The 21,576-nt window shown below is 40.8% G+C and overlaps 1 protein-coding gene across 1 annotated transcript in view; it reads left to right on the forward strand.

Annotated features, from left to right (window-relative positions):
- PAK2 (p21 (RAC1) activated kinase 2) overlaps positions 1–15,677 on the forward strand; it is a 47,752-nt gene extending 32,075 nt beyond the window's left edge. Inside the window, exons 8-15 of the mRNA XM_075861226.1 lie at positions 820–883; positions 1,837–1,885; positions 2,166–2,278; positions 8,113–8,230; positions 8,626–8,725; positions 10,236–10,432; positions 11,477–11,614; positions 11,869–15,677. Of these exons, the coding sequence (XP_075717341.1) occupies positions 820–883; positions 1,837–1,885; positions 2,166–2,278; positions 8,113–8,230; positions 8,626–8,725; positions 10,236–10,432; positions 11,477–11,614; positions 11,869–11,955 (866 nt within the window). The 3' untranslated portion in view covers positions 11,956–15,677. The remainder of the gene's footprint in view (positions 1–819; positions 884–1,836; positions 1,886–2,165; positions 2,279–8,112; positions 8,231–8,625; positions 8,726–10,235; positions 10,433–11,476; positions 11,615–11,868) is intronic.
- Positions 15,678–21,576: the final 5,899 nt, after the last annotated feature.

A 21,576-nucleotide genomic window follows, 5' to 3' on the forward strand; every position in this document is an offset into this window, starting at 1 on the left:
TAAAAAATGTAATAAAGAACTATGGAAAAATTGCTGTTTTCTGTGAATACTGACTTTAAAAAAATGTGATTTAAAAAGTGATCAAAAAGTCGCATCTACTCCAAAATGGTACCAATAAAAACTACAAGTCTTCCCGCAAAAAAAAAGCCCTCATACAACCGCATCGGCGAAAAAATAAAAACGTTACGGCTCTTCAAATATGGAGACACAAAAACAAATAATTTTGAAAAAAAAGCGTTTTTACTGTGTAAAAGTAGTAAAACATACAAAAATTATACAAATTTGGTATCGTTGCAATCATAACAACCCGCTGAATAAAGTTATTGTGTTATTTATATCACACTGTAAACGGTGTAGATTTAAGACGCGAAAAAGGGTGGCGAAATTTCAGGTTTTTTTTCTATTCCCCCCCCCCCCCCCCAAATAAAAGTTAATAAAAGTTAATCAATAAATAATATGTACCTCAAAATGGTGCTATTAAAAAATACAACTTGTCCCGCAAAAAACAAGACCTTATACAGCTATGTCGACGCAAAAATAAAAAGGTTATAGCTCTTGGAATGCGACGATGGAAAAACATAAAAAATGGCCTGGTCATTAAGGTCTAAAATAGGCTGGTCATTAAGGGGTTAATCCATAATGTTGGTGTGTATATAAATTTTTGAATTTGTCCTGCTCTCACTTTTGCTGTATATACTTCTACCCTATTTCTGCATTTAGTGATTTTATGTTGGGGCGGTACTAAACATAAACTATATGCAGAAAATAATTAAATCTGTTTCTCACCACCTTGCTTTTTTATTTTTTTTATTTTTAAAGGAACTATTGTAAGCATAGGCGACCCTAAGAAGAAATACACCCGATATGAAAAGATTGGCCAAGGGTGAGTATCCACCTATTCCTTCCTTAAAAGGATTTTCCTATTTCAGACATATATTCACAGGATAGGCCATGAATGTCTGATGGGGTGATCCGTTCTGCTGATAGGTGGGGGCCTCAAAGGATGGATTCCCAGCTATCAGACATTTATGTCCTATCCTGCGAATATCGAGCAAAAGAAAAAAACCTCTCAAAGGGGTGGCACTACATTAATTATTTATTGAGGCAAAGTGGCGCACCTTTGCATGCAGTATACTTGGTCTGCAATTCCGCGCCTTTTAATTGTGTGACCCTTTCATGCTGCTGATTGGTGGAGGTCACATTCACAGCCTATCCTAGGCCATCAATGTATGCCACAGACAGACCCCTCTGGCTGAGTTCACACGACGCAGCTTTCACCCTTTTCCATTGCAATGGGTAAAATCCGCAATGAAAGTCTGATCTGCGATGTGTGAACTCAGCCTTAAAGCTACACCGCACAATTTTATACACCTACAATTAACAATAGCCAACTTTTGTAATTAAGATATTGTGGAAAGCATGTTAACAGCATTTCAAATATGGTACATACTACAAGCCGTTTTCTTCATATATTCTGTATAGAATTACCACTTAAGCAGGTCTAATGTAAAATAGAAAGTATAATCTGTAAATTTGCAGGTCACAAACACGGTTATATACTCCGTTGTTACAATTCCAGTTTTACCTGCCAGGTGTGTTTTTCAAATACCCATTTCCTTGAGCTTTCTGAGGTTTTTATTAATTTTTAGCATAATGTTCGGTCTCCCTCTTCTGTTCATACATCTTTAGTATTTGGGATCACTTTGGGGATACGTTTCCTTTAAAAGACCATATCCCAGCAGAAGAGGTTTTCTATCTTCCAGCAGATCGTTACATTGTCATAGGACAAGTACAGAGGAATCTCTCATTCTAGCTTTATTTTGTTTGTCTTTTTAGTGCCTCTGGAACGGTCTTTACTGCTATCGATGTAGCCACTGGCCAAGAGGTAAGACTGAACCCTCAGCTGAGAAATACAATCTGATCTTTATACCTCTTAATAATTCTACCGTTCTGGGCAGTATAGTCTGGTTTTGGTGGTTGTTGATATTTTTTTTGTTTTTTTATATCGGTTCTTTTTGTTTTAGATATTTTATAATTGAACATATAGATGGCTATAATTTGACAATGTTTAGGATTCATGTATAGTTGAAGGGTAAGGTATTTAGGATAGCTTAGAATTTTATGAAATTATTTTTTTTATTTAATTATTTTTTTTTTTTTTATAGGTTGCAATTAAACAAATAAACCTCCAGAAGCAGCCCAAGAAAGAATTGATTATAAATGAAATTCTTGTGATGAAAGAGCTGAAGAACCCAAATATTGTGAACTTCTTGGACAGGTACAAAATATTAGTTGTCCCACATGCATACTCTAAACACTAAAGCCGAGCTGCGAGTGTTATACACAAACTATAGTGTGTGTTACTCCCCTGTGTAAATGTCCTATATGGGCTCCTAAACGTCCTAGTGGTGGTCAATTTCTGCTTAGGGCTCCCTCTATTGGCCACAGTGGAGAGCTGCTATAAAGAGGGTCTTTGGTGTAATAGTGCGGTCATGCCCATTACTTTGAATCGATGAGATGTAGTAATGTGCGGTCACACAAACCTTCACCCCAGTGAGCAGCTAATGAGAAACGTTTGTCCAATTGACATCTCATTTAAATATGCTGCCAAACAAATTAAGAACCTTTTATTTAACCCCTTCCCGACATCCTCCGCATATATACGGCGCACATCGGGTGGGAGAGGGCCGAGCGGGCTCACGGGCTGAGCCAGCTCCACAGAACGAAGGTGTAGGCTGTACTTACAATAGCGACTGAGACATCAAAGTGGTTAAACGTGGACAGCCCCCCCTGCTTCCAACAGGGCTTCATGGGAAACAGTCAGTATAACAATATACTGCAATACATTAGTATTGCAGTATATCATATTTCATGCAAGCGATCCATATATCCTGCAATTGCTGGTTCAAATCCCCTAGGGGTACTAGTAAAAAAAAATTAAATACTGTAAAATAAAGTGTTGTTTTTTTCTAATATAAGAAAATATCAAAAGCGAAAAAAAACATCTCCCATTTTCCTCCAAGCACAATGTAAAAAAAAAAATTATTAACATAACTGGTATTGCAGCATTGGTGAAAGTCAGTACCGTGTGGTGTGTGTGTGGTGTGTGTGTGGTGTGTGTGGTGTGTGTGGTGTGTGTGTGGTGTGTGTGGTGTGTGTGTGTGTGGTGTGTGTGTGGTGTGTGTGGGTTCCATACAGCACAAAAAACATCTACCAGCCCAACAGAAGCCAGAAGGACTATTGGCATCCATCGTGTGAATGTGGGGACATATATGTATAGATTTAATGTATGCACCAGGTGCTGCAGTGTGAATGAGCCTTAAGGGTATGTTCTCACGCTAGCTGGCTTTTACGGCGGAAATGACAGCCTGTTTTCAGAAGAAAACAGCTGCCTCGTTTCAGCCGTAAATGCTCCTCCTCGTAATATACGAGGCGTCTGTGACGCTCGTATATCTTGAGCTGCTCTTCATTGAGTTCAATGAAGAACGGCTCAAATTACGTGGCAAAGAAGTGTCCTGCACTTCTTTGCCGAGGCAGTCAATTTACGCGTCGTCGTTTGACAGCTGTCAAACGATGACGAGTAAATTACAGGTCGTCTGCACAGTACGTCGGCTAACCTATTCAAATGAATGGGCAGATGTTTGCCGACGTATTGGAGCCGTATTTTCAGGCGTAAAACTAGGCATAATACGCCTAGTTTACGTCTGAAAATAGGTTGTGTGAACCCAGCCTCACAGACATAAGTACATTGTTACGGCATTGACATTGTAGTGATTCAACGGTATCTTTGCAATACCTCATCACTAGTCGACAAGCTCCCAGTTCCGCCTATACCACATAACACATGAGGCATTTGTGTTGGTGCAGTGAATGTGTACTTTGCCCGTCCGTTCCCAATTAAATCTTAGTGCCTTGATGCTTTTCCTGTTTTGTTGAACTGCAACCTTGGCACAAAATGGATTTTTGAGGGCTTGTATAATTTGATTTGCACAACACGCCTACCACTTTGAAGGTGCAAAATAGTTTTTATTGTGACACGAACAATAAAAACATAATACTTTAATGTGCATAAGTATTCACCCCCTGAAAGTCAATACTTTTACATCTTTTGCTGCTGCAATGACAAATGCAAGTCTCCTGGGGTATTTGATTAGCTCCTCTAGACACTGGGATTTGCTTCAACTCCTTTTAACCCCTTCAGGACCAAGCTCACTTTGGCCATCAGGACCAGCCCCACTTTTTCAAATCTGACATGTCACTTTGTGATCACTTTGGAATGCTTTTACCTGTCCAAGCGATTCTGAGATTTTTCTCGTGACACATTGTACTTTGTTAGTGGAAAAATTTGGTTGATAAATTAATTTCTTTGTGAAAAACACTAAAATGTAGTGAAAATTTAAAGAAAAATATTTTTTTCTAATTTCAAATGTATCTGCTTGTGAAACAGATAGTAATACAACCCAAACTAGTTACTAATTAACATTTCCCATATGTCTACTTCGTTTGCATCGTTTTTTTGAACGTCCTTTTTTTTTTTTTATAGGAAGTTACAAAGCTTAGAACTTTAGCAGCAATTTCTCACATTTTTAAGAATTGTAAAAGGCTATATTTTTAGGGACGAGTACTGTTCTGAAGTGGCTTTGAGGGGCCCATATATTAGAAACCGCCATAAATCACCCCATTTTGAAGACTCCACCCCTCAAAGTTTTCAAAGCTGCATTCAAAGTGCTTAAATTCCTGTGAAACGCCTAAAGGGTGAAAACAAAGTAGAAGTGAAATTTACAAGTTAAATTTTTTTTTTTGGGCCAAAATTCATTTGTAATACATTTTTTTTTTTATTCTGCAACACAGAAGGTTTTACCCAAGAAATGCATCTGAATATTTATTGCCCAGATTCTGCAGTTTTTAGAAATACCCCACATGCGGCCCTAGTGTGGTAATGGACTGAAACACCGGCCTCCGGAGCAAATATAAGAGAATATATTTTAGGCTCCATGTCCGGTTAGAAGAGGTCTTGTGGTGCCATAACAGTGGAAAACCCCCCTTTTTTTTTTTTTTTTTTTTTAAACTACACCCCTCAAAGAATTTTTCTAGTGGTATCATTAGCATTTTTACCCCACAGGTTTTTTGCGGCGTTTATTTTAATTGGTTTGTGAGGATGAAAATCTACTTTTTTTTAAAAGGAGAAAAAGCACCTCAACATTTTTAAAGCAATTTCTCCTGATTTACGGCAATACCCCGTATGTGGTGCTAAACTGCTGTTTGGACCCACGGCAGGGCTTAAAAGGAAAGTAGCGCTGTTTGAATTTTGCAGCTCCTATTTTGCTGAATTGGTTTCTGGGGGCCATGTCGCATTTGCAGAGCCCCTGAAGTACCAGTACAGTAGAAATTGATCCCATTTTGGAGACTAAACCCCTCGAAGAATTAAATTAGAGGTGTAGTGAGCGTTTTGATCCCTCAGGTGTTTTATAGATTGTACTATAATTGGGCGTGAAAATGAAAAAAAATTTTTTTTCCAATAACATATAGATTTAGCTCATAATTTTTCGTTTGCACAAGGAATACAGGAGAAAAGACACCCCAAAATGTGTTACACAATTTCTCCTGAGTAAAGAAATATCACATATGTGTTTATAAACTGCTATTCTGACACATGGCAAGGGTCTAAAGGGAAAAAGCGCAGTTTCATTTTTGGAGTGGAGATTTTACAAAATAGTTTTTGGGCGCCATGTTGCATTGCACTGAGATACCAGTACAGTGAAAACCCCCGAGTAGTGACCCCATTTAGGAAACTACAAGGAATTCACCTTGAAGTGTAGTGAGCATTTTGACCCCAAAGCTTTTGCAGAAATTAGCACTCAGTGGATGTTGCAGATTACAAATTGCCATTTCCCACAGATATGGTAGTTCAGTGCCCAATGTGTTGTGCTCAGATTGTACCACTGGAGACACCCCATATATTAAGTGGGTTCTCCAGAGTACAATAATACCCGATGTGTGGTCATAAACTGATGTTTGGGCACACTGCCAGGCCCAGAAAGGCCGCCATTTGGCTTTTGGAGCGCAGATTTTGCTTGGTAGTATTTTTGTTTAGTGTTTAGTTTATAATGTTCAATACGATTATGACAATACCAAGTTTATATCGTTTTTATGTTTTACTACTTTTACACAATAAAGACACTTTTTTTTTTCTAAATAAAATAATGCTTTAGTTTCACCATATCCTGAGCCATAACCTTTTATTTATTTTTTTGTCGAAGGAGCTGTGAGGGCTTGTTTTTTGCATGACAAACTGTAGTTTTTATCGGTACCATTTTGGGTACTTGATCCGGGGAAACAGGGCGATTATTGTCTTCATTACGTAAATCTTATTTATCTCAACTTTTTTTTCACTTTTTTTTTTTACTCTTACTAGGGGACTTTAAGATCCGATCTTTTGATTCCCAGTACAATACACTGCACTACTAATGTATGTACTTGTGTATTGTAACTGTCATTTTACAACTGACATTTAAGCCTATTGCGTCCTGCCTTGGGCAGGACCTAATAGGCTTCCATACCTGGCAACCAGGAAGTCGTTGCTAGGCTTCCTGGTTGCCATAGCAAGCATCTGCACCCCACGATTTTTCGTGGGGGGCCAATGGGGTACGGAGGGCGCCCCCTCCCTCTGTCAATCATTTAAATGCTGCGGTCACTATTGACAGCGGCATTTTAAGGGGTTAATGGGCGGCAAACTGAGAACTGTGAACGCCGCCATTGCAGTGGTATGTCTGCTGTACATTATAGCCGACACCCGCTAAAGATGAAGCGTGCACAGCTCCTGTGCCTGCTTCATCCTCAGGGCGTTACTGTACGCCCATTTGCGGGAACGCAACGCTAGAAAGGACGTACAGTAACGCGTATTTGCGGGAAGGGGTGAAGTTATTAATTTCAGTTACTTATATAGCGCCAACATATTCCGCAGCGCTGTACAGGGTGGTCCTCTTTTTACTGTCCCCATTGGGGCTCGCAATCTAAATTCCCTATTGGTAAGTTGTGTTTTTTTTGTTTTTTTTTTGGGGGGTGTGGGAGGAAACTGGAGTACCCGGAGGAACCCCACGCAAACACTGGGAGAACATACAAACCCCAGTTGCAATGTAATAGTGCTAACCACTGAGTCACCGTTAAGTTAGATGGGTTGTGTTGGTATACAGCAGTCTTCAAGTCATGACACAGATTCTCTATTGGATTGAGATCTGGGCTTTACTAGGCCATTCCAAGACATTCACCGGTTTCCTCTTAAACCTCTCCAGTGTTACTTTAGCCGTATTTAGGGTCGTTGTCCTGCTGGAAGGTGAACCTCCGTCCCAGTCTCAAATCTATGGAAGACCGAAACAGGAAAAGCACCCCCTTAGCATGATGGACAAAATGTTAAGTTTTAGTCGTCTCTGACAAGAGAACCTTCCATGTGTTTAGGGAGTCTGCCACATACTGTTTGGTGAACTCTGTGGAGTGTACGGACTATAGTGGTCCTATGGACAGATACTTCCATCTCCCCTGTGGCTCTTTGGAGCTCCTTCAGTGTTCTAGTTGGTGTCTTTGATGAATCCCTGATTATTGACCTCGCCCATTCTGTGAGTTTTGGTGGGCGATCTCTTGTCCGGTTTGCAGTTGTGCCATATTCTTCCCGTTTTGTTTGAACATCCTATGGAGCACCATTAAATCCATTCTAAGTCTGGGATAGTGTTTTGTTTTAGAACACAACCCTGATCTATACATCTTCATATCATTGTGTCTGACTTGTGTGGAGAGCTCCTTGGTCTTTTGTGTTGCTTGCTTAGTGGTGTTGCAGACTCTGAACAGGTGTATTTATACTGACGTGACACTTTGCAAACAGAAGGATCCTATTAAAGGGGGTGAATACATAAACACTCACAAATTTTCAGTATTTGGTCATTTAAAAAAAAACATTTCATTAGTTTTGGCCTATTTTGTCAGGTCCATTACATAAAATTAAAATGTATTTTAATTCCATGTTATGCAACAAAACAAGAAAACCACAAAGGGTTGAATACTTTCACAAGGCACTGTATATACCCTGTGCAATGTTCTCATACAGTGTGTTTCTTTCAGCTTCTTGGTTGGAGAGGAGCTCTTTGTTGTGATGGAGTACCTGGCTGGTGGCTCTCTCACCGATGTTGTAACAGAAACCTGCATGGACGAAGCGCAGATAGCTGCTGTGTGTAGAGAGGTATGTACTGATGGGTGTAAGACGACCATAGCATTGTGCCAAACCTCATGACAAGACCAGACCTCCCACTTTGAATGATTATTGACCGTGTCTAATGTGACACAGAATGAGGCACAGCCGTAATCTAGCTAGTATCTGCAGAAATCTGTTCAAGACCGTGGAGAAAATTATATATACAGAGTTATTGGGCGGTTACATAGAAGTGTACCATTTTTAACATTATTTTGTTCCTATTTCTGGAACATAGTTTGAGGCGGAATAAATTTCTGGGCATATCATACAGGAATCTATTATTGTCACTGTATTGGACACTACATGTTTGTGTAGGCCAGATTTAAAAAAAAAAAAAATCCCTTCCATGAAATTAATACATTTTTATTGTGTTCCGGTTTTAGTGTTTGCAAGCTTTGGAGTTCCTACATGCCAACCAAGTCATTCACCGAGACATCAAGAGTGATAACGTGCTCCTAGGAATGGACGGCTCTGTCAAACTCAGTGAGTGTACTTCTATTTGTGTTCTGTATTTGCTGATTTGTTCCTAGGTTACCTATTAATGTTATCAGTTGTTCATTTAATAATTCTTGGAAGGTGAACACTTTAATTACAGGACAGTCTCCGTGCTCTTGGAGAGAATCCGTCAGATCCAGTTACTTGAAGTGTTGATGCTAATTCTTTTCTCTTAGTGGTTTCCTATGTCCTATCTTCTGAGGAGGCTGTGAGTCTCTTGAGCAGCGAGTCCGATGTGTCTACTGAAGGGAGGCTTGTTCCACTGATGCATTTAGCTCATTTAATGATTCTGAATAGAGGGCATCTGCTGGGGGTCTCTGCCAGTCCCTGTTTTTAGAGCATCCTTGTGAAGACCACTTTTTAGTTTCTTCAGGGTCTACATTTTCTTGAGGGCGTGTTGATCGTTTGTACTACAGTTTAGAAAGTTAGAGATTGACATTTGTGTGCTTAGTAAAACGTTTGACATCATTTTTACTTGGCCTGGAGTTCGTGTCCGTTTATCTCACATGAGGTTTCTTGCTGCGTTTTGGAAATGATCATTTTGTTGCCCTGCAAATTGTAAGGGAAAAGATCGTGTTCGTCTCACCATTGATGATTACACTTTTTAATGTTTTGTGTTCAGACAACTTAAAGGGAATGTGTTGCCAGAAAAACATGTTTTTTTTTTAAAAATTAAACATTTAGTGTGTGGGTGATTAAACATTGTTCAAATTTTTTTTTTTTTTTTTGCACGAGCCAGGAAATATTATAAATTATTTCTAATTTATAATACTACCCATTTTTGGTCACTAGATGGAGCTGTTCCCAAAATTGCAACATTGGGTTAAAAGCCCTCGCTCTAGTGAGCTCTCGGCATCCCCCCCTCCTTTATCCTGGCTAGTGCCGGGATAAACGAGGGGTTTGAACCTCCTACACTGTGTGTCGCCATTTTTTGAGCTAACCCACAGTGTAGTAGGTTTACATACAGTAGTAAACACACAAAACAAGAACATACATTGAAATCGCTTACCTGCTCCTGCCGCCGCGGCTCCCTCCGGCCCGTCCGCTCCGTTTGATGTCGCTGGTGCAAGTGCATAAATCCGGAAGCCGCGACCGGAAGTAGTAATATTACTGTCCGGCCGCGACTTCCGGTCCACAGGAAAATGGCGCCGGACGGCGCCAATTTCGAATAGGACTGTGTGGGAGCGGCGCATGCGCAGTTCCCACACAGACGCCGTACACTGCAGTCAATGGGACGGGAGCCGTTCGCAGTCCCTATGGGACTGTGGCTGCCGTATTCCATGTCTGTATGTGTCGTTAATCGACACACACAGAAATGGAACAAAAAATGGCAGCCCCCATAGGGAAGAAAAAGTGTAAAAATAAGAAAAAGTAAAACACAAACACACAAATGAAAATATAAACGTTTTTAATAAAGCACTAACATCTTTAACATATAAAAAAATAATTTGTGATGACACTGTTCCTTTAAAAGCTTTTCATGTTTTGTCTTCTTCAGCTGACTTTGGTTTCTGTGCTCAGATCACCCCTGAGCAAAGCAAGCGTAGCACCATGGTGGGGACGCCATATTGGATGGCACCTGAGGTGGTAACCAGGAAAGCATATGGTCCCAAGGTAGACATATGGTCACTTGGAATTATGGCTATTGAAATGGTGGAAGGAGAACCACCTTACCTCAATGAGAACCCTCTAAGGGTAAGTGCTTTGCTTCAAACCGCAATAATAAGGCATATCAACTTGTGCTAATGTTTTTAAAGCCGGCCAGTCACATGAGACAACTGAGCGATCTCCCTACTCTCCTATAAAGCTGCTGCCAGATGTCATCTTTCCTAGGGGAAGAAAGGATCGGGCTTTTTAAAATCCAGCGGCTTGATCTTTCTTTCCACTGATGGCAGGCGTCGGCAGATTGCTTCTATAACCACATTATGTTGTCTCAGGATAGAGATTGGTTGCATGTCACCAGGATATGCGACCAATGATCCATAGGTGGAGCAAACTATTTGACCTCCACCCATTACTAAAATGAAGTGACAGTGGAGCTAGTAAAGGGCTGTGCCATTTCCTACCCTGACTGCTTTCTCTGGAGATTGCATGATCGACCTATTAGAGTCTAAGGCTTACCACTCTGCCTCCTAGAGAAAGCGTAGCTGACCGGAATCTGGGTGGTGTGACCCTTTCCTAGCACTGCTGCCACTTTGTTCTAGTGATCGGTGAGAGTTAGTGGTCACCCCCCCCCCCCCACCCTGAGCCTAGCAGCATGTTACCAATGTCTTATCCTGAGACAACCCCATAAAATGTAATGGGCGTTTTCACCTAAAGACTGTCTGTAAAGAACTCCTTGAATTGTTAAAAAAAACAACAAATCTACTAATCGGTTTCTAAAGAGCGCTGGAGTAAGATGCGCCAAATTACGAGACATGCCTCCTAATAAATTAGGCTCTTCTCTGACCATGCGTCTTTGGCCGCAAAAGGCCATAAAGCCCATAAAATCCCATAAGCCCGATCCATGTTTTAGTAAAGTGCCGTGAGTGGCGCAAATGCCTCCAATAGTAATATTTTTTTCACACAAATTTGGGACTTTTGAGGAATTGTCATTTTCCTATACCCCAGATAACTGGAGTAGAAGAAATAACAAAATCCACCTCTATCTCTAGCGCTGTATACACAGAACAGTTTCTGAAATTTCAAATACAGACAGAAAAAGTTGATATATTCTCTTTTGCCATTCTCGCTCTCCAGGCTCTGTATTTGATTGCTACTAATGGCACCCCAGAACTGCAGAACCCCGAAAAGCTTTCTCCAATTTTCCGAGATTTCCTGAATCGCTCCTTGGAGATGGATGTAGAAAAGAGAGGATCCGCAAGAGATCTCCTACAGGTTAGTCAAATAAATGTTATATGTTGTTCTGAAAGTTTATTTATATTCGATATTTAAAAAAAAAAAAAAAGCCTTTGATGCAGAAAACTGATCTTGATATGGAGGCGACTGGTGGATTTTGGATTAAACATTAGATGCATTTGATAAAAAGGGTATGCAGAGACATAGTGCCAGCTTCCATCTTCGTGTAATATACCACTTCTGTTTTTTGTCTAAGATTGGTTATACATATTTTGTTTTTTTCTGTCTTGCAGCACCCATTTTTGAAACTTGCAAAACCACTGTCCAGCCTGACTCCTCTTATCCTGGCTGCAAAAGAAGCCATGAAAGGCAACCGTTAACATCCAGTCAAGACCCTTCTCCAGTATGCCCCATGCCCTGTTAACCCTCCTAACATTTTATAAGTGCCACTCCTCCTCTATTCGACAGCTGAGACAATAATCGACAAAACCAACGTCAATCTGGGAAGACACAGACCAGAAATGTATGTTCTCTGCTTGACGTGGCGGTGAAAGTACGGAGAGGAGGTGGCACCCCCATGCTGTGCATCCTGAAAGAAGGATAAAACTCTCTGTGGCCTTTTCAAATCCCCATCTGTTTGGGATTTCGACTGCATTACGGGAATAATTTTATATGTCTGCGTCCTCTGAAGATGCCTGCTCTTGTTTTCTGGCCTTTTCTCGATACTTGAATAACTCTCATGTCAGTACCAGAGCTTTTATCTCTTGCTGGCTACTTTATATTCCATTTACTGACCCTTTGCCTGGATTCACCACTGTCTTGGGGTGGGGGCAATGTGCCTATGTTGCTTGCATTCAGGCAACCCCTGTGAATAATTGATGCTCCCAGTCAGAGCTGTTCAGGTTTATAATGTACAAGGCATATCGTTGGCGGGGAAGTTAATTGAAAACGTCTTAACTAGAACTTACATTATTATTGATTTTTGCAGTGGGGAAAGGGCTGAGGGAGGGAGCGAGGACGGTCCTTGCCTTTGCCATGCTATTTCAAGAGCTTGTTGATTCTTCCAACAGTGGCCTTTGGTTTTCTTTTTGTAATTAATATGGACACTTTGTAATCTGAAAGTACTCTTAACATTACACCCAAGGAAAATAAGTCATTTGATCATTCTCTTAGCATCCTTCTGACGCCTTGTAATGTCAAATTAAGGGAAGTTGTGCCAAAGTTACAACAATTTTCTATGCAGTATATCTGTTGTTTTTTGTTTTTTTTTGCATACTTTAATGTTTTTTAGGGTTTTTTCAAAATACTGTTAGAATTTACTGATTTAAGTGCCTATGATGAGTATTGTTTCTGTTGGGCAGCGTAATCAACATTTAAGTATTTCCTGGAACGGAACTACTGTCCCTGACTAAAAGTTCAGAAAGTTGATGCCCCCTCCCCCCCCCTGCCCCCCTTTGGCTCTGTAGTATATTATGAGTAGTCTCTGATTTCTACTATAACTTTGCATTGTAAATGGAGCTCTCTTTAAGGTGGAGCTTGTGTCAAATAGAAGGCTCCACGTGTCTGACTCCTGTCATTGTGTTTGTACCCATATGGACAAAAGGGAATTCTAGTATCCTGCTATATGGCAGCATTATATGCCCTAGTCCTCTCATTGTTTTCCTGTTCCACCTTCCAAGCAGGAAGCTGGACCTAGGTCTTGGAGACTTCATTGAAGTATTGCTGACCTTGGTAACATCAACAGGACTCTGAGAAAGACCAGTGAAAAGCAGTAACGTTGTGAGAACATGTGCCTTTAACTTTGGCAAACAGCCTAGTAACTACAGTTCTGAGTTCCCACTCATTGTGGCGGTTCGACGCCCTCTAAACATATCAGCTGCTGGTATTTTATTATTCCAGGTCAGTGTTGTAGATTATTTGCTTGGTCTTGTGATGCTGCTATCAAGGGAATGATCTGTTATTCTAAAAGATTTCCAGCACTGTCTTTTCGTTAGTTTGCACCGTCAAAGCTTTTACTCTTCGCAGGTGATGCTTTCCACAATTCTTCTTTTACTGCTTTTTTATTTTGTAGAGCTTTTCCTTGTCTTTGCTCTATGTCATGTGTATTTTAATACTGTTTTGACCATGTTTATATGAACAAACTGCTACGTCCCAGAAAACCATGTAGATTCATTAGTTCACATATTCTTGAGCACCGTCAGTGTGATATTCGTATTGGTTACCTGTAGGTGGTGGAAGCATGGTTTTCATTTGTGTTGGACCAATTCCATGTTCTCGATGCATTTGGTTCATGGTGTTATTGAAGCTGTCCACAAGTCCAGAGAGACGTGAGATTTTTGATTGCCTTCAAGGTGCCCAAATAAAGATGATTATTTGACTTGCATGATAATAGTTATCATTCACATGTATTGACCATGCCGTTATAGGGTTATATCCATCTCCTAAAGTGATGGCATATGGCTAAGTCCCAACCTCTGGCACCTCCACCGATCCTGAGAATGATGGAGCTGCAGCCTCTTCACTGTTTTCTCCGCAGGACGGTGTTCCTGGCCATCCTAAAGGCAGGGAATTGCAGCACACCACCATTCACTGCAGCCCCTTATTTTCAGGACTGGTGTATCCCAGAGGACCCCTCTCACTGATCAGAAAGTGATGGCATATCCTAGCGATATGTCATCACCTTGAGATGGGAAAACCGCATTAATGCTAAAAGTGTTAACTCGTTTAGCTTGACTTGATGTCGCGTTAGTGTTTTTTTTGCCTTGGGCACATATTGTTCCGATACCGGCAGCAGTTTATACAATATTGATTTAACTAATCCCTTTGTAACGGACTGGTACACTTCTAACATAAAAGGACATATAGAACAAATGGTGCTGATTAGTGTGGGTATCAAGGCTTTCAATTCCTAACAATATCAGAAGTTTGCCGGGGTTTTCTATCGAAGGTGTTAAATGTAGCTCTATTCTGCCTATGGTTCTCACAATTCAGTTATCATGCTCGGTTATTACGTTTTGTTTACACTTTAGAAAGATCAGTGAACTGTAGATCGAAATGTAGACTGTTCTTAATTCTCTGAAGGGCGCTGGACTGGGAGCTATTTGGCATTGATGTCCGTGATTACTGCCTAGTATAGAAGTTGCCGCATTTGACGAATCATACTGTATCGGAGATGTGTGAAGATGGCTGTAATAATTTTTTTCAACCTTTTAAATAATGCTTTGAAATGCGTGTACATAGCTAGGTCTAGAGGTTAAATAAGTAAATGTTGTGTCCTTTTTTGAGTTTTTGTCGCAGATTACATTAACACAAACATAGGGCATTTCTAATGAGTTCTTTGCATTGACTATACTTTGGTTCCTTATTAACATTTCAGACTTGAAAGGAGATCTTCTTTTCACAATATACAAACACCGGGTTTCAAAAGAAGGTATTTTATAAAGCATTATAAGATTTGTCCTAGAAGACACAGATGCAAAAAAAGAACTATTTGAAAGCTGCTCATCTTCTGGAACCAGCATCTGACTGCAAACATACATAGCACTCTGAACTACGTTCCTGCAACTTCTCCTTAAAGGGCATGTACATGATTCGAAAAACATCGTTGCTTTCTTTCAAAACCAGCGACACACCTGTGCTTCAGGTTTTGTGTGGTATTGCAGCTTAGTCCTATTCACTTCAATGGTGTTGAACTGCAATACCAGACACAACCCATTGACAGGTGTGGTGCTGTTTCTGGAAGAAAGCAGCGGTGTAGTTTTAAAAAAAATAATTTCTGTACAACCCTTTAACCAAATTGGGAAGGTCTCTCTGGTTGAAATTGCTTGAACCCTCATCATGGGACTCGTCAATTGTCTCATGAATAGAAGAGTGTGGTCTCCATTCAGAATGAATCCAAGATACTTGCCTCTGTTTTCTTACGTCTTCTCCCTGTAGCTTTTGCATGCAGATGTTAAATATTTTTGTGGTTCCATGCTCTCCCTTTTCCTGTCTTGTTTAATTTATCCCATCTTATTATTTAATTAATTTTTACGGCAATAACTACTGAATCATTTGTGTGCGTCAACTTTGCTTGGAATAAACATTTTGTTTTATTTTAGAAGTATATGTCTTGTTAATGTTGTATTTTTGTGTAGATTGTATATTCAGTGGTGCACAACTGGTTTTTGATCTAAGGGTCATATTTTCAGATTTTGGTACTTAACCCCTTAATGACCGCCGATTAGCCTTTTCACGGCGGTCATTAATGGGCTTTATTCTACAGCGCCCCTATTCCACGGCGCTGCTGTAGAATAAAGTAAACAGAGCAGGGAGCCGTCAAATCTCCCTGCTCTCAGCTGCCAGAGGCAGCTGAGGGCTGGGAGCGTCCCTGCTCTGCCGGGTGAGATCGATATTAGTATCGATCTCACCCGTTTAACCCTTCAGATGCGGTGCACAATAGCGTGCACCGCATCGGAGTGGTTTTGGAGAGAGGGAGGGAGCTCCCTCTCATCCCACCGACACCCGGCGATAAAATCGCCGAGTGTCTGTGTCTTCTATGGCAGCCGGGGGTCTAATAAAGGCCCCCAGGTCTGCCTGGAGCAAATGCCTGCTAGATCATGCCGCAGGCATGACCTAGCAGATGCCTGTCCGTTTTAAACGGACAGGCAGTAATACACTGCAATACAAAAGTATTGCAGTGTATTATAATAGCGATCGGAGGATAGTGAAGTCCCCTAGTGGGACTAGTATAAAAGTAAAAAAAGTTTAATAAAGTTAATTTAAAAAAAATGAAAAACCCACCTTTTCCCCTTACAAAATGCTTTACTATTAAAAAAAACTACAATAAAGCAAAAAAGTTACACATATTTGGTATCGCCGCGTCCGTAACGACCCCGACTATAAAGCTGTTACATTATTTAACCCGCACTGTGAACGCCGTAAAAAATAAAATAAAAAACAATGGAAAAATTGCTGTTTTCTGTTAATCCTGACTTAAAAAAAAAATGTGATAAAGTGATCAAAAAGTCACATCTACTCTCAAATGGTACCGATAAAAACTGCAAGTCGTCCCGCAAAAAACAAGACCTTATACAGCTATGCCGACGCAAAAATAAAAAAGTTATAGCTCTTCGAATGTGACAATGTAAAAAATGGCTTGGACATTAGGGCCCAGAATGCAAGCAGGGGGAAGGGGTTAAAGACCTCCAGCAGAATTTTTTTTTTTTCATCATAGCTCCCCCTACCTGATTATACATAAGTGGGGAGTTTGGAAGTCTATTGTACCTACTTGCCAGCAGTCTCTCATATTGAAGTAATTTGTCTGGAACAGCTCATGTAATTTCATCATATAGGAAGTTCTGATGCCTATTTGAGTGACACAAATTATTTACCGTTGACTCAAGAAGAGGTTCAGACTGTTACATACCGGCTCCAGTGGTTAATCTGAGATCTAGTTATTGACGCAGCAAGGAAAAGAACAGGTTAGCGACACAAAATCCTGAATGGAAGACATGGAAAACTCCTTTTAAAGGAGCCACAATAAAATATTGACATGTACACTACTAATCTTTTTAGGAAATGTTCTCTCTATGCTGGAGTCTAGCATTAAAAGAGAGAAGTCGTCACACACGCTGTGAATTGTGACGGCCCCTCCTTATGTGAGTCACACGTTGTACACGTTTTTTTTTTGCCTTGTGTATACTGTAGGTGAAATAGAATAAGATCAAGAGTTTCAATCAGTTGAAGGGTCCATAGTACGAAGTCCGACACAGAACTCTCCAACAGTGATTTACCCACATAAATTAATCATGTCCCCCCTTAGGCCTCATGCACACGACCGTATTTTTTCCCACCCGTAAATACTGGCGTAAATATGGGTCCGGTGTCACACGTATTCCACCCATTTTGCACCAGTATTTACGAACCCGTGCCCGTAAATATGGGACCGGTGTCACACGTATTCCACCCGTTTTGCACCAGTATTTACGAACCCGTGCCCGTAAATATGGGTCCGGTGTCACACGTATTCCACCCGTATTTACGAGCACGTTTTTGGCGGCAAAATAGCACTGCACTAATCGGCAGCCCCTTCTCTCTATCAGTGCAGGATAGAGAGAAGGGACAGCCTTTTCTGTAATAAAAGTTAAAGAAATTCATACTTACCCGGCCGTTGTCTTGGTGACGCGTCCCTCTCTTCACATCCAGCCCGACATCCCTGGATGACGCGGCAGTCCATGTGACCGCTGCAGCCTGTGATTGACCTGTGATTGGCTGCAGCGGTCACATGGCCTGAAACGTCATCCAGGACGTCGGGCCGGATGTCGAGAGGGACGCGTCACCACGGCAACGGGCGGGAGACCGGACTGGAGGAAGCAGGAAGTTGGTAAGTATGAACGTCTTTTATTATTATTCATATTATATATTATTTATATTTATTTTTTACAGGTTTATACTGATCGGTAGTCACTGTCCAGGGTGCTGAAAGAGTTACTGCCGATCAGTTAACTCTTTCAGCTCCCTGGACAGTGACTATTTACTGACGTCGCTTAGCAACGCTGCCGTAATGACGGGTGCACACATGTAGCCACCCGTCATTACGAGAGCTCCATAGACTTCTATGGACTGTCCGTGCCGTTATTACGGCCTGAAATAGGACATGTTCTATCTTTTTCAACGGCACGGGCACCTTCCCGTGAGAAAACGGGAAGGCACCCGTCGCCAATAGAAGTCTATTAGCCCGTTATTACGGGTCGTAATTACGACCCGTAATAACGGGAGTTTTTACGGTCGTGTGCATGAGGCCTTAGTCGGCTTTTTTCAAGGCTAAATAGGTTTAATTCTTTTAATCTTTCCTCATAACTTAAATTCTCCATGCCCCTAATTAGCTTCGTTGCTCTTTGTATCTTTTCCAACTCCAGGGCATCCTTTCTATGAACTGGAGCCCAGAACTGAACTGCATATTCTAGATGAGGCCGCACTAATACTTTGTAAAGTGGCAATATTACATCCCTGTCCCGCGAGTCCATGCCTCTTTTAATACACGACAATATCCTGCTGGCCTTTGAAGCAGCTGATTGACACTGCATGCTGTTATTTAGTTTATGATTTACAAGTACACCCAGATCCTTCTCAACAAGTGACCCCCCAAGTGTAGCTCCCCCTTGGACATATGATGCATGCAGGTTGTTGGTACCCAGATGCATAACTTTACATTTATCTACATTAAACTTAATTTGACAACTGGATGCCCAAACACTGTTTGTTTAAATCCGCTTGCAATTCACAAACATCTTCCATAGTCTGAACTATATTACATAGCTTGGTGTCATCTGCAAAAATAGAAATAGTGCTATTAATCCCATCCTCTATGTCATTAATAAATAAGTTGAATAATAGTGGTCCCAGCACTGAACCCTGGGGTACACCACTTATTACCGGGGACCATTCAGAGTAGGAATCATTGACCACAACTCTCTGGATACGGTCCTTGAGCCAATTCTCAATCCAATTACAAACTATATTTTCTAAACCTATAGTTCTTAATTTACCCATTAAGTGCCTATGGGGGACAGTGTCAAATGCAAAGTCCAAAAACACTATATCCACAGCGGCCCCTCTGTCTAGGCTTCTGCTCACCTCTTCATAAAAACAGATCAGGTTAGTTTGACAGCTTCTGTCCTTAGTAAAACCATGCTGGCTGTCACTTATAATACTATTTATTGTCACATAATTCTGTATATAGTCCCTCAATAGCCCCTCAAACATTTTCCCCACGATGGATGTTAAGCTTACTGGTCTATAATTACCCGGGGAAGACCTAGAGCCCTTTTTGAAAATAGGAACCACATTTGGCCTGCTCCAGTCCCTTGGCACTATACCAGTCACTAGAGCATCTCTGAATATTATGAAAACAGAACGCTGTTTTTCCCATTGAAATCAATGGGCAGATGTTTGGAGGTGTTCTGCTTCTGATTTCTCAGCCGTTTTTTGGGACGTTTACAGCCTGAAAAACAGCTGAAAACACACCATGTGAACATACCCTGACAGTTATCATCTATCCTGTGGATAGGTGATAACTTGTTACAACCGGAATAAGCCTTTAAAGGCTATGTACACCTCTCTGAATTAGACACTTTTTTTTTTTTTTTTTTTTTAATGATCAGTGTGTTTGGTGCAACTTTCTAAATACTTTTTATTTAAAATTATTTTTACTTTTTGAGATACAGCTGCTTTGTATCCTGTATACAGAGAATCTATTTCTTGCGTTGAGACCTAAAACTGTGAGGTCAGTGGGGCTGACTGGTTCAATGTCAGTGGGTCCAGGCAGGAGCCACCTGTTATCGATCATGTCCAAGTTGTGAACGTAGATGTGATCGGTAACAGGTGGAGTTTCTGACCTGACTGAATTAGGTAAAGAAATAGCTGCTCTGTTTACAGGATACAAAGCAGCTGTATCTCAAAAAATACCTTATAACAAACGGTATTTAGGAAGTTGCACCAAGCACACAGACTTTTATTTAAAAAAAAAAAATAAATACAATAAAAAACAAACACATTATTTCAAAGGTGTACATAGCTTTTAAGGGCCTTTTACATGGACCGAATATCTGATATTGAATAAAAGTTCATAATCACTGGCCAGCGTAATCTTGTGCAGCCATTGTGTGAACAGCAAGAAATTGCTTATTTGCCGTTGATCAAATCTTTTATGATGACTTAAAAATTGTATCGCTTGTCGGCAATACATCCTCTCGTATAAACGGGCATCTGCTAGTATTAGCAGACATGGCAGGAGGTGTGGAATCGGTGGCTGGAAAGACAAGCAATCTCAAGCGATCGAATTAATAAAAAAAATATGATTGTTACAATCTCAAACCTCTACATCAACCAGAACTTGTGTTGTCAAAAAAAATTGAAACTGAGGCCATGCAATGTTTCCTCGATAAATGTGATATAGTGCATGCCCCAAGCAGCTATTACACAACCAAAATCATTATTTTTTAAGAAAGCAAGCCTAATATTTTCTATGGGCCATTTATCTTCATACAACAGCATCAAACCCTGATTATAAGCAAAGATCACACACAAATTAAACTTTGACCAAAACGATTACTCAAGCAAATACCGTATGCAAACAATGTATGCAGAAGAACTGTAAGGGTATGTGCACACGTAGTGACCAAAAACGTCTGAAAATACAGAGCTGTTTTCAAGGGAAAACAGCCCCTGCTTTTCAGACGTTTTTTGAGCAACTCTGGTTTTTCGATGCATTTTTCGCGGCGTTTTCTACGTCCGTTTTTGGAGCTGTTTTCATTGGAGTCTATGAGAAAACAGCTCCAAAAACGTCCAAAGAAGTGTCCTGCACTTCTTTTTACGAGGTGTAATTTTACGCGTCGTAATTGCCGTACGACGCGTAAAATTACGCGTCGTGGAAACAATACAGCGTTATACCCATAGAAAGTAATGGGCAGATGTTTGACAACGTATTTGAGACGTATTTTCAGACGTAAAACGAGGCAAAAAATGCCTCGTATACGTCTGAAAATAGGTCGTGTGAACCCAGCCTAAGAAGTTCATACAAACCACACGTCTACTGTTGCATGCAAATTAAATTGATTTATATATATAATTTCCCATTTCCCTGTATGAATCCTAAGGCCTCATGCACACGACCGCAGCCGTATGCACAGCCCGTGATTGAGGCATGGATGGCCGCGGACTGTCATCCGTGGGCCGCCCGCAATTCACAGCCTGTGCACACATTGGTTTCAGTGAGCCAGGACCGCAAATGCAGCCCGTATAATGGCATGTCCTATCTTTTTTGCGGTCCATGCTCCTGGCCAATGCATGGGCCCATAGAAATAAATGGGTCTACAAATCATGCGCAGATTTGCGGGTGAATTGCGGCTGCAAAAACACATTTGTGGGCATGAGGCCTTACTCTAATCACAAATCCCTGAACCTAATGCAGTCCGTCAACTAAAAGATTTTTTTTTTTGGTGGAATTGAATGAAATCTGT

This window comes from Rhinoderma darwinii, chromosome 4 (genome assembly GCF_050947455.1).
Source record: "Rhinoderma darwinii isolate aRhiDar2 chromosome 4, aRhiDar2.hap1, whole genome shotgun sequence".
Taxonomy (NCBI): Eukaryota; Metazoa; Chordata; class Amphibia; order Anura; family Rhinodermatidae; genus Rhinoderma; species Rhinoderma darwinii.